The sequence below is a fragment of the Camellia sinensis genome, chromosome 13 (genome assembly GCF_055761805.1).
Source record: "Camellia sinensis isolate YWXY chromosome 13, ASM5576180v1, whole genome shotgun sequence".
Lineage (NCBI taxonomy): Eukaryota > Viridiplantae > Streptophyta > Magnoliopsida > Ericales > Theaceae > Camellia > Camellia sinensis.
The window spans coordinates 106,856,891-106,870,945 of NC_138973.1; the positions used below are offsets into that span (position 1 = coordinate 106,856,891).

The 14,055-nt window shown below is 46.9% G+C and overlaps 1 protein-coding gene across 1 annotated transcript in view; it reads left to right on the top strand.

Annotated features, from left to right (window-relative positions):
• Window positions 1-10,523, top strand: part of LOC145805613 (uncharacterized) — a 73,426-nt gene extending 62,903 nt beyond the window's left edge. The window contains exons 3-5 of the mRNA XM_082900777.1: window positions 8,960-9,553; window positions 9,636-9,734; window positions 9,943-10,523. Coding sequence (XP_082756903.1) covers window positions 8,960-9,553; window positions 9,636-9,734; window positions 9,943-10,101 — 852 coding nt within the window. The 3' untranslated portion in view covers window positions 10,102-10,523. The remainder of the gene's footprint in view (window positions 1-8,959; window positions 9,554-9,635; window positions 9,735-9,942) is intronic.
• The last annotated feature ends 3,532 nt before the right edge of the window (window positions 10,524-14,055 follow it).

Here is a 14,055-nt window from a genome sequence, read left to right on the forward strand (position 1 = left end):
TTCAAAATCAATCGCGCTGTTTAGCGTATCGCACTATAGAGTGCATTTCAATCGCGCTGTTTAGCGTATCGCACTGTCTTGTGCATTTCAAAATCAATCGCACTGTTTTGTGCATTTCAAATCAATCGCGCTGTTTAGCGTATCGCACTGTTTAGTGCATTTCATTTCAATCGCGCTGTTTAGCGTATCGCACTGTTTAGTGCATTTCAATCGCGCTGTTTAGCGTATCGCAATGTTTAGTGCATTTCAAATCAATCGCGCTGTTTAGCGTATCGCACTGTCTTGTGCACTCCCCGGTCTAGGAGACCTTAAATCCTCCGGTCTGCGGAGACCTTAAATCCTGCATCTTTATTTGCACTATCTTGTGCACTCCCGGTCTAGGAGACCTTAAATCCTCTAAAGGTGTAATTCCTTTGGTGTTTGTCGTGCCCGAACGACTTCCGGTGGTCTAGTATAGCCACCTGCCTGTGTTTGCAGTGAGTTCCTAGGAGACCAACTGCGACGGTGGAAACTAGAGTTCGAATGGCTCATGCCTAGAACGCAAAGGTTCGGGATTTCCGAGACTAAAGTCTGGTTTAAATACCCAGGGGTATATCCTCGGCTTGAAATCTGTATGGCAGCCCCATAGATTGAGATAGCATGTATGCACCTCAATTCTGGATACTGAACCAATCTAGTCTGTCACCCCGTTAGAGAATAGGGAAAGCTGCGACCATGGTCAGGGAGAAAAGTAGTACCTGCAGTTCAACCAAGAAGGAGCGAAAGATCCCCAACAGCATGAGTTAAGTCATTGCCAATTGCCCCTGTAAGGTGCCTTTACCTCTTAGCCATTACATTGCATTTTAGCCACTACGTCACAGTGCATTGCATGAATCCCCAATTGTCAAATCGGCTTCGCGTAGCGTATAAGTCCAACTTTCAAAACCGGCTTCGCGTAGCGTATAAGTCCAAACTTTCAAAACCGGCTTCGCGTAGCGTATAAGTCCAACTTTCAAAACCGGCTTCGCGTAGCGTATAAGTCCAACTTTCAAAACCGGCCTCGCGTAGCGTATAAGTCCAATCTTCAAAATCTGCTTGCATATCATTTGCATTTTGCCCCTGCCTGCGGGCACATCTTTGTCTATCTTGTCTGCTTTGTCTAAGTCTTCGGCCTTGTCAAAAATGGGTCGTCTCTGGGCTTTGACATTCACTCCCGTCATTCTTACGACTTTCGAGTTCTGTCAAAGAGGGGCAACTGTAGACACCCCATTTTTGACTGACCTTGAGACTCAGACGTCACCAGTTGAGCACTTGGTGATATTGCATGTTGTGCTTGTTTAGAAGTCTCAGAATCGCGGCTGCGAGCCCTGCCTCCGGACTTCCGAACCCTCTTCTGTGCCTTGCCTCGGTTTGTGAACCAGACTCAGTTTTCTCTGTTTCTTTTCCTGAGGGGAAGGAGAGGTCCCGTAGACCATCTCTCGATGTCCGTAGGCTACATTTGGTGGCCGTAGGCCATTTTTCCCATTTCGGAGTCCGGTTTCCGGTTTTCGGGGTCGTCAGGCCGTGTGCCTCGGTTCGGGACCGCTTAACCATCTCCTTTTGCTCCGGTTTTTGGCATAATTCCTATTTGCTCCCTTTTGAGGGACACTGGGGTCCCGAAAACCCACTTCGTGGCTGAACGCCATTTTCGGTGTTTAACAGCCCATTTTCGGGATCCCGAACTGCGTGTTTTGGCCCCCGAACATTCGTTTTGCATCAGTTTTTGCTCATTTTTGGCAGGTACCTCTGTTTCATCACTAGGAAGGTCATGGAAGGGTGGAAGGCTAGTAATTGTTGCAGCAACTAGTTATCTCTCCTCCGGAGCCTCCCGGCGCCCGTTTTTCCAACTTCCGGGCTAATGTTGAACACCCTAGGGTTAGTGTTGCCAACTTTCAACCACATACCTGTGATCTACACACCTTGGAGGACCCAAAAAAGTCATGGCCGGCCACTAATTGTTATTTCCATTTTTGCCCCTCCTCTTTGAGGCTAATGTTGAACACCCTAGGGTTAGTGTTGCCAACTTTCAACCACATACCTGTGATCTACACACCTTGGAGAACCCAAAAAAGTCATGGCCGGCCACTAATTGTTTAGGCCAATTTTTCACTTGGCCGGCCGGCTAGGGGGGGTGGCCGGCCGGCCACCTGCAGCAAAAGTACCTGGCCGGCCTGCTTCCTCACTGTGTGCACTTTACAGCTGTGTAGCCCTTTCCCCCAAATAATATCTGTATCCGGGGGATATTTTGTGGGGAAAGCTTGCCTCCTTTATGCCCCACCTTTACACCCTCCTTTTGGTCCATATAACCAGCTGCCAACATGCATTAGAGGGGTTAGAAAAATTCTCCTTCAAGCCTCCATACACAACTCCATCTTCATCCTTCTCAATTCTTTGAAAAACCTTAAGTCCTTAAGCATCATTCCTTCTACACCACCAAGCTCTACCACCACCACCTCATTTCCAGCAACAAGGAAGGTTTCTCAAAGGCCAAAGAAGCTGCAAATTCATCCAAGAAGCAACAAAAGTTTGAGTCTTCAAGGGTAAGTAATACTTTTACCCTTTTGACCCTTTTTCTTGATCTATTTCTAAGCCCCACTTGATTTTTGTTTCAAGCTCCGGCCCTAACTGAAAAGGGCCCTCTTTTGAGCTCATCTTCACTTTTCATTAAGGGCTCAACCCTGTTTGAGCCCTCCATGACACACTTGCTTCATTGATCCTCTTATATGTCACAATCTTGAATGCTATTTTTGGCCCATGAGCAATTTATTTTCGAGCATGTTGTAAACTGATATTAGGCTTATTTTGAGCCCCTCTTCAACATTGAAGAAGGGCTCAACACCATTTGGGACTTCCATGTTATACCTACCTTTATACTCCTCTTTTCTTCCCCATTCTTGCATGCAATGGCAGCCTACCATGCTTTTGTTTTTGGCCATTTTACAGTTCTGAAAAAGTCTTATTTTGGTCCATTCTTCATTTTTCATTTATGTCTTTTCATGGTTTGAGGCTTCCATAGGTCACTTCATGTTATATCCCTTTTTTATTCCCCATTCTTGCATGTTTAGTTAGCCTACCATGCTTTTGTTTTTGGCCATTTTACAGTTCTGGAAAAGTGCTTATTTTGGTCCATTCTACATGTTTTATTAAGGGTCTTTGGCTGTTTGGTGATTATTTTGTATACCTCATGTTATAGCCACTTTTGAGCCTTATTTTGCATCACATTTCTATCATGTTTGTATACTGATTTTGAGGCTTCCATATACTGTAAATATTCATATTTTTGGTCCCTCTTCAGTGTTGTAGAAGGAAATTTTTCAGTTTGGGTTTTTCTTATATCACTTGCTTCATTACCCCTCTTTTGGCCCCTATTCTTGCATGCCATTTTTGCCATACCTATGCTTGCTGTTTGGCCATGTTTATAACTGTGAAGATGCATATTTTGGGACTGTCTAGCTTCTGTCTTTGCATTGCATGTCCATATTATGCATGTTTGGCATAGCTATAGGCCATTTCGGGTGCCTAAATTCGCATTTCGAGACAATTCCATGCATTTCATGTCATTTCGCCTCATTTCGGGACTGTTTTCCCCCATATTTTAGTGCTGAAATTCCATTAGAATGATTGCATGCATTTTCCATGTTATTTCACCACATTCTATCATTGCCTCGGTTTGCATGCCCGTGTGCACGCATTTCGAGGCACCCCATTTTTATCCGCCGGCATCCTATGTGAGTGTGGCTGAGGCTCACTCATGTTGGTATAAGTCCATATCATGTTTCCATGTCATTACATCGCATTCTATCATTGCCTCGGTTTGCGTGCCCGTGTGCACGCATTTTGAGGCACCCCTTTTTTATCCGCCGGCATCCCATGTGATTGTGGCTGAGGCTCACTCATGATGGTATAAGTCCATATCATGTTTCCATGTCATTTCATAGCATTCCGTCATCGCCTCGGTTTGCGTGCCCGTGTGCACGTATTTCGAGACACATATCATCGCCTCGGTTTGCGTGCCCGCGTGCACGTATTTCGAGACACATATCATTGCCTCGGTTTACGTGCCTGCTTGCACGCATTTCGAGACATGTCATTTTCTCGGTTTGCGTGCCCGCGTGCACGTATTTCGAGGCATCTCATTTTTCACAGCATAGTGCATACTAGGTTGTATCTTAGATTGCATTCTATCATTTTCTCGATTTGCGTGCCCGTGTGCACGCATTTCGAGGCATCTCATTTTCCATAGCATCGTGTATGTTAGGATTGTATCTTAGTCGCATTTCATCCATATCGTGCATATTGCATTAGGTCCGGAATAGGAGTTAGCCCGGGCACGGGAAACGAGGTACATTTCGTACTCCGAGTGACGGAATGTGTCTCAATTCCCCAGTCGCCGACACTCCGGATTATCCATGATGGAGTTAGGTTTTAGCTGTAGTTTCATGTGCATTCATCCTATATTGAGTTGTGCATTTCGACTCCTCGGCCATCATGCCTCGGTATGCATGATTGGTGGCACGAGGATCGAGACATGCATATATCTGTGCAAATACATTGCTATGCCCCTTTCCTGCTCTCTGTTGCAGCAAAATCAGGAATCAGCAACTTTTTGGGGCTTGGCATGCATTTCAAGAACAGATGTAAACAGAGGCTAATCGGGGCATTCCGATGGATTTTCGCGCAAGACAACCCGGAAATGCATCATCCATCAGAAGCAAGGCAGTCCCTGGCTTGCACGCCAATTTCATTCGCTTTCTTAGTTAATTCATTAATTAATTAGAATTCTGTAATATCATTTTGGACTGTAATATTCTTTTATTCGGAACTGTAATATTTGGACTGTATATTTATTCGGACCCTCTGAGCGAGGGCATAATTGTAATAAGTGTGCGTGAGTGTGATGTATGTCTTCCAACCCCACGTCTTTCTTCCCTTTTATTTACCAGCTTACGATGGTTAGATTAGGGCATATTTAAATTAGCATACAGTATGACAGCATGTTTGCATTCATTCATCTGTATTGCATGCACCGGGCTCGGCGCATCATGCTAACTGCATCGTACTTTCAATTTCGAAGTTGAATACATGATAGTTGTAGCATTTCATATACCATCTTAGAATAGCCGAGCCTACTATAGTTGCATTTTTGCATGCGTTACATTAGGCATTTCCGTATACTTAGGATTCATGCATGATTTCTAATGAGTTTCTATTTTGGCTTGGAGTACTCGGTAAGCTTTATGCTTTAGCATCCTTGCATGCGTGTGAGTGCTGCCATGAATAGCATGCTTACCATGAGGCTATATGCTTATCTGATATAACTGCCTGAATGCCTGTGGGTGAAGGTTGGGTTACTTAAATTGGAATAAATCATCAAATGTTTTAAAGCCTACCTGCGGGTAGCAAATCACTTTCAAAAACAAGCATGAAATGTTTCGTTCCAATTCAGGCGACTCGGTCTATATTTGTATGCTGTGCGCATCACATAGCAACCTAGGCTAATAAACCGGAATAAGGACACACAAAGTTTTCAAAAATTGATATCATGGTTAGTAGAGGCCGGTCTATGACCGGGCGAGCGGGGGTGCTCACGAAGTGACCTTCCCCAATCGTACCCAAGTTCCCGAGCCGAGGCAACTTTGGTGATGACGGACACGTGGCCTTTTGGCACCGAGTCAGGGTTTCCTAAATTTCCCAAAATAAAATATTTAGGTGGCGACTCTGTATCTGGCAAAGCAGTCCATGTTTGGCACTTCTTTCAAAAAATCAGTTTTCTCAAAACGATTTGCCGGATTTGGACTCTTTGGTTCAGATTAAGAACCGTGACACAAAAATTGAGTCCGAACTGTAGCATGAGGCCCACGGGCCTGTCTACAGCTGGCCGGCCGGTTTTCCAAAAAGGAAATGGCCGGCCGGCTGGAAAAGGTGGCCGGCCGGCTATATGACCAAATCCGAGGGTGTTTTGGACCTTTCACCTCCTTTCTTTATGCCCCTTTATCCCAAGAGTTGGAGCCTATAAATGCAGCCGAGATCCTCTCTTCTCTTGCCTCCTACACCACTTTCTTCTCCAGATCTGAGTTCTATACGCATTTTCCAACGCCCCACGCAAGTTGTTTTCGGAAAAATATTCAGTTTCAAGCACTTTGAACTGATCAAATTTTGGTTTCGTAGCTTCTTTTCTCATTTCCGCCACTTGAGGTGAGTTTGTCTCAATATTTGGAAAATTTTCCTGGGGGTTGACTTTTGTTGACTTTTTCATGTCCCGAGAGTTGACTTTTGTTGACTTTTTCCAATTTTGGCTCATTTTCACTCATTTTTGCTCCTTTTGCAGATTTTCTGAAAATGGCGGGTAATTCTCCCCATGGTGGAGGCTTTCCGGGTGCTGGGGACGATTTTGATCCCATGACTCTACCCCCGAGGGTCTGGCCTTTTATTCTCGGGAGGTACGCTCCACCAGCACATGTCCTTCCTCGTGCCGTCTTCCGTCATTTCACTGATTTTGATGAGCGAGCACCCGGGGATCTGCTTCTCCGAGAGCCAGAGAATCACCTCTCCCATGAGGCCTGAGGGGTATTTACTTCATTTTCTGTATTTTTCGTACATTTCAGCACCTTTGCCATGCTTGAACACGCAGTTTAGCTTATGACATAGTACTTTGCTTGCATCTTGAACACGTAGTTTAAACACTCGAATTTCTGAACACATGGCTCATTAAATAATTGCGAACGCACAGTACACATTAGTTAAGAGGTGAACACACGGCTCAAACACTGATTTATCGAACACACAGCCCGAATTCGAAAGTGAACACACAGCCCACACTTTAAATTTTCTGAACACACAGCCCAGATTAGAATAGTGAACACGCAGCCCACACTGATTGAAAGTTGAACACGCAGCCCAAACTTTAAATTTTCCGAACACGCAGCCCAGATTAAAATAGTGAACACGCAGCCCACACTAGTTGAAAGTTGAACACGCAGCCCAAACTTTAAATTTTCTGAACACGCAGCCCAGATTAGAATAGTGAACACGCAGCCCACACTAGTTGAAAGTTGAACACGCAGCCCAAACTTTAAATTTTCTGAACACGCAGCCCAGATTAGAATAGTGAACACGCAGCCCACACTGATTGAAAGTTGAACACGCAGCCCAAACTTCAAATTTTCTGAACACGCAGCCCAGATTAGAATAGTGAACACGTAGCCCACACTGATTGAAAGTTGAACACGCAGCCCAAACTTCAAATTTTCTGAACACGCAGCCCAGATTAGAATAGTGAACACGCAGCCCACACTGATTGAAAGTTGAACACGCAGCCCAAACTTAAATTTTCTGGACACGCAGCCCAGATTAGAATAGTGAACACGCAGCCCATACTGATTGAAAGTTGAACACGCAGCCCAAACTTAAATTTTCTGAACACGCAGCCCAGATTAGAATAGTGAACACGCAGCCCACACTGATTGAAAGTTGAACACGCAACCCAAACTTAAATTTTCTGAACACGCAGCCCAGATTAGAATAGTGAACACGCAGCCCATACTGATTGAAAGTTTAACACGCAGCCCAAACTTAAATTTTCTGAACACGCAGCCCAGATTAGAATAGTGAACATGCAGCCCACACTGATTGAAAGTTGAACACGTAGCCCAAACTTAAATTTTCTGAACACGTAGCCCAGATTAGAATAGTGAACACGCAGCCCACACTAATTGAAAGTTGAACACGCAGCCCAAACTTAAATTTTCTGAACACGCAGCCCAGGTCTTAAATTTGCATGTAGCTTATTTCACTTCATCGGTACACAACCCATTTCATTTCATCGGCACGCAGCCTATTTCACTTCATTGGCACGCAGCCTAAACTTTCCATTATTGACACATGTATTCATTCTGAATGCAGGTTGGTTCTCGTAGTGTACGGGGGTATGGTTCCACCGCCGCGCGGGACTGGTACGCTGAGCTCCCGGAGGGTGTCCGAGATTTAGTAGACTTGGCAGGGTTCGGGGCCTTCTGCGTTGGGTTGTCACGTTGTTCTGCCAGGAGGACTCTGATGGCGGCATTGGTAGAGAGATGGTGGGACACCACCAACTCCTTTCATTTCTCTGCTACCGGGGACATGACTATGGCCCCTCTAGACTTCGCTGTGTTGACCGGCCTGGACATAGGAGGTTGGCCCATCCCCTATGACGAGGACATGGGCGAGTGGGAGGCCGCTTGGACATATCTGTTGGGGGCTCGCCCGGCTGTTGACAGGGTTTCTGGGAGAGTCCGATATACTTGGTTCTCTTCCCACTTCCGACGGGCGGAGATGGTGCCCGAGACTCCTGAGGAGACGGAGCAGTACGCCCGTGGTTTCCTTATGTTCCTCTTCGGGACTACCCTGTTCGCCGATAGAGGGAACACGGTTGGGCTATACCTGTTGAGCGCTCTGGTTAACCTATCACAGGTCAGTCGATATGACTGGGGTGGCGCCGGCCTGGCTACCCTTTACTTTTATATGAGCGCCACTTCCCGCGGGCGGGGAGACTTACTTGGCGGTTACTGGCGAGCCTGGGAGGTACTTTTCTGTCCCCTTGATTTACATTTCTGCTCTTCATTACTTGTACATTGCACACACACAGCGCACTCTACAGTCTGTATTCTGTTCTCAGCACTTTGTACTTACATTCTGCACTGCTTTTCTCAGCTATGGGTCTATGTATACTTCCCAGCATTAGCCCCAGAGTTGGAGGTGGCAGGGCCTCCCATGACCCCATATTCATTGGTATTCGAGGGCCCGCACCGGTCGAGACCCCGAGAGACTCTTATTTATCTGCGACAGTATTTTGACACTGCGCCCATCGGAGGTACTTCAGAACTTTCAGTTCTTTTCATTTTCATCTTTGATTTGCTCTGTGTATTCCCGATTTCTGATTGGCTTATGTATTTGTTATCCGCAGATCACATGGCAGCCATGGGCACCCTTGGGCGATGGTCTCCAATTTCAGTATCCCGGAGGATCGGGCACCTCCCAGTACAGGTTCCTGCTCGAAGGACCTGTTGGTAGAGCATGGTTTCTGGGGGAACGCTTTCTGCGTCAGGTATGGGGGTATCTTTCTCAGGATCCTCCCTCAGCACCCCCAGTCAGTATGCTGATTGCTGACAGGCTCTCTTTCTCGGAGGTAGTCGGCGCTATGTTGGGTAGCGATGCTTTATTATATCTCGAGGAGGGGGATTACGGCACTTACCGCCATACATATTTGATGCCTCCATTGACGGGAGCTCGTACCCCGATGACGAGGCCTGCTGGTATGTCATCCTCGGGCCAGGCCCGGGCTCGGGCTGCAGACGCCCCTTCTACTAGTAGGGCTGGTACATCTAGAGGTAGGGGTAGATCGGTTCCTCCGACTCCTCCGACTTATCCTCATCCTGGATGGCCAGATATGCCAACTGAGTTGATGGCGTGGCAGTATGGGGCTATCTCTCCGACTCCGATCCCGCTAGAGCCTCCGATGCCCAGTGATCGATACGCCATTGATCCTGACTCACCGCTGGTATGCTCCACTGTTTTTCATTCATCATTCAGACGTTTAGACACTCTTTCATTCACTGATGATTATGAGCTCATATTTGCAGCCATCGCGAGGGTACGTGGAGGAGGTGGTTGGACTGGTGGCCACACTCGAGGGCATGGTCCTGCGGAGGGAGGCACAGTTGTCTATCGCGGGCATTCAGGTACCCTTCAATTTTCTGGCATTTATCATACTTCTGATGACATGCTGATTTCTACTGCGTCGATAGACTACTTGTGTAGAGCACATCTGACACACACCCAACTTGTACACTGTATTTACATGCACCCACTTCACGTAGTCTTTGCTTGTATCTACATCTGATGTATATATTTGGACTGATGTATTTGAATTGAACTCTTTGTTTTCAGATACCTTCATGGTCCGGTCAGCCGCAGGCCAGGCCACCTGGGCCTCCTTGGGGAGCTGGGCCATCTGGGCCATTTCACGGAGTTGGGTCATCCGGGCCTTTCCAGGGGGCTGGGCCATCCCGGCCTTTCCGAGGAGCCGGGCCATCTAGGCCTTTTTGAGGAGCTCGAGGAGGGCCTGTCCGCAGACGCAGGGCTCACGTTGTAGAGGCGGAGCCTGATGAGGAGGAGGAGGATGTTGAGGAGGAGGAGGAGGCTACCGACCGTCAGTCAGAGACATCTGCTGAGGAGGGGGGCTCCGGCCTTGGTTCGGGGAACAGAGGCGAGGCTGAGGGGGATCCTGAGGATGACAGCTCCGACTCAGATGATGATGATGGTGCAGAGGTTGTCCCGCAGAAGAGGATGAGGAGTGCTTCTCATTCCCGCTCCCGAGGATATTGATGCTGTTGTTTCCTGCTTTATTTTTCTTTTTGCTAGTAGTTTGTAGCACTTTGCACATTGTTAGGTAGTTTTATTTTTCGTAAAACTTGTACCTTTGTTCGTTGTAAAACATGATGGAATGAAACAGCTTTTGAAAAGGTGTTTGTATTTTAAACTTTTAGCATCGTATCGCATCATTTTATTTTGCACAAAAATGAAATAGAATGGTAATGTGCATTGTGTAATCACCAAGTCAGGTAGTGAACCGACACCACAAACTAAGCAACTCAACTTACTAAGATATAACAGAACCTTAGGAAGCTTACAACTCAATAAACAAAATGCAATAACGTTGACAACGCAAATAAACAAGACTTAAAAAAGATTGCTTAAACAGAGCGCAATGACTCAAAAACATGAAACACGTCCGCTCGACAAACAACTTGATAAGCAAAACAACAACTCGATAATCAAAACAACAACTCGATAAACAAAACTCGGCAACAACAGAGTGTATTTCGGACGATCTGGGCACCGGAACGCATCCGAAACAGAGGGAAATGAAGGCCTTTGACTCTCCCATTGCATGGAAATGCTTGAAACTTTCCCTCGAAGGGTAAAACAGGGCCAAGGGGATACACTGCAGCATTGCCGGCCACCTTTGGGAGCCGGCCGGCCAATTTTGTGGAGAGAGGGAGCCGGCCGGCCAGTTTTGTAAAAAGTAAATGGCCGGCCAGCCAGAAAAGGTGGCCGGCCGGCCACTTATTCCTGCAGCCACTTGGTTTTTGACACGTGTCCCCGTGAATAGTGTTTTTCCCTCTATAAAAGCCTCAACTTCGAGAACATTCATTTCATCTTAGTTTTACACAAAGATGGAGGCGTTTCTCGCGGAAAATCTCACATCTTGGATCTCTTCTCTAGATGGCTCGGAAAAGCTGAACTTTCGGGGTTTCGACTTGAATGCACTATTCACGCTGAGTCGTACCCCGCTACAGCTCCCTTTTCTCCATGCCGCGGCAAGGTTCTGGAACCCAGTGACGCACGTTTTTAGCTTTGGCGGCCAACAGATGTGTCCCACTTTCGAAGATTTTTAGGTTTTGATGGAGTCTGAATGCTCTGAAATGATCTTGCCCCAGCTCTGTTTTGGCCATGCTCAGGCTTTAGCTCACGGCGCATGACGCTCAATCTCTGATCTGCAGTGGGGAACTGGACATCCTCGGCTTGATCCATCGTTTTTCCGACGCCGGTGACCGCAGCAACCATTATTGGCAGGGTTTCCGGCAGCACGCCCTCTGCTTGTGTTTGTTGTCTCACTTTCTGCTTTCCTCGGGCTTCGGCGGGGCTAGCATTCGCCTGATTGAAGTCGCCCAAGGCTTGAGAGAAGGAAAGAGCTGTATTCCCATGACCTTGGCCGAGACACTGATGGGCTTAGATTCTGTCTATCGCCGGGAGGCGACTAGGTTTGCTGGGAGTCCACTGCTGCTGCAGGTAATGTTTCCCACCCAACCTTACATATATATTTGCTCACATCACTCGACCCTCAGGCTCGGTTTTTCTCACAAAACCCTTGTCTTACTTTTCTCTCATCGTACATCTCTCTGTTCTTTATTCTCTCATTTTCCATCCCTCCTCCAGGTATGGTTAATGGACAAGTTACAGGTTGTGGACTCTTGCCCGGCCTATTCAGCTCGAGGCTACTTCTTTCGGCAGTGCCTAGTCAATGCTCTTGACGAAAGGTGGTGGTTCGATTGGATGTGCAATTTGTCCGCAGACGGTATTGCTTGGCGTTGTCCTTGGCTCAACCTCCCGGCAATGAGCTATAGTATGTCCCGTCTGATTGGGATCCAATTGATTGGTCTAACCCACTGCGTATTCTATTTTCCGTTCCGGTTCCTGCGTCAGTTCGGTCACGATCAGACCTGCCCACCGGAGGGGATTGAGTACCCAGCCGCTTTCCCGGTCCGGGGTGCACAGCTTGCCCGATATGCCACAGCATGGAGGACTAGAGAGCTCCTGGCCCCTGCTTCCACTTTCAGTTGCACTTTGTCCGATGAGTGCTTGGATTGGCTCAACGAGGAGGCACAGGTTGGGCCTAACTTGGCATCAGACACTTCGTCCAGCTCTGGGAGGGGACGCAGAGATACTTGATTCAACTATGCCCCAAATTTATTGCTTATTTAGCATTTTCAAGTTTTCTTTATGAACGTACTAAAAAGCAACCTCGATTGTAATGCAAGAGCAGGAGAACTCTGTTTTGAAATCAATGAAATTGAAGGTTATGGTACTGAAAATTTTCCGCTTTGGTCCAAAAATGGTCTTAGTCGTAAAAAGATTAATTTGAACAAAGTCAACTTTTATTAAAACTTTTCAAAACTATTTTCGATGTGGGTCAGAACTGGACACGCCGAAAATCTGTCACTGAGATGCACAACCCCAGATCCCTGCAACTGGAAAGTTGCCCCTAGTCTGAAGAACAATGCGGCACTTCATGGCAGCGGAAAGTTGCCCCTAGTCTGAGTAACTTTGCACCGTCGCGGCAATGGAAAGTTGCCCCTAGTCTGAACAGCACTGTACCGGAGATCGTGATAAATGCTGATGGACAAAGATGACTGAGATGATCAGAATGGACAAAATTGATCGGGGAAAAGTTTATGGCTGAACTTCAAGGTGAAGTTGCCTACGTATCCCAAAGATGGGAATCAAGCCTTACGTAGTTCAGGCCGAGGTTCACTCGAGTATTTTCACTCTCCTTTTGCGCTCTAACTTTTGCCAAGGCCGCCCTTTGCGGGTTTTCAACCTTGCGAGCTCAGTTTTTATATTTTCTAATTTTTTGTGCTCTGACTTCTGCCTAGGTCGCCCTTTCAGGTTTTCGGCCTAGCGAGCCTCTCAAGGATAGTATTTCTTCAACTTGTCCATATTGATCGATTGTGAGAACTCCAAGCCATCTAGATCCATCAGAACCACAGCTCCACCTGACCAGATAGCTTTGATGATGTAAGGACCAGTCCAATTGGGTTTGAACTTGCCCCTTGGGTCATGGATGGGGGCTCGGTTGTCTTTGAGCACCAAATCTCCTTCTTTCAGATTCCTGGACTTAACCTTCTTGTTGAAAGCCCGGGCAATTTTGCATTGATAGCCTTGGATGTGGTACAGTGCTTTCAGTCTTCTTTCATCAAAGAGCATGAGTTCTTCGAATCTGCCTTGCTGCCAATCTGCTTCGGCTATTTGGCATTCAGCCAATACTCGTAACGACGGAACCTCAATCTCGATGGGTAGGACAGCCTCCATTCCATAGACCAATGAATATGGAGTCGCCCCAGTAGAAGTTCTGATTGAAGTCCTGTAGCCCCACAGAGCAAATGGTAGCTTGTCTGGCCAATCCCGGTAGGTTCCCACCATCTTCTGCAGTATATGCTTGATATTCTTGTTGGCGGCCTCAACCGCTCCGTTGGTCTGCGGCCGGTATGTAGATGACTTATGGAAAGCCACATTGTATTTTTCCAACAAGTCTATCACTTCTTTCTTGAAGTGGGAACCATTATCTGAAATTATCTCGTTTGGCACCCCGTAGCGACAAATGATGTTGTTTCTGATGAACTTTGCGACGTGCGACGCCTTCAACACCGCGTATGATTGGGCCTCGACCCACTTTGTGAAATAATCTATCGCTACTAGGATAAACTCATGCCCGTTTGA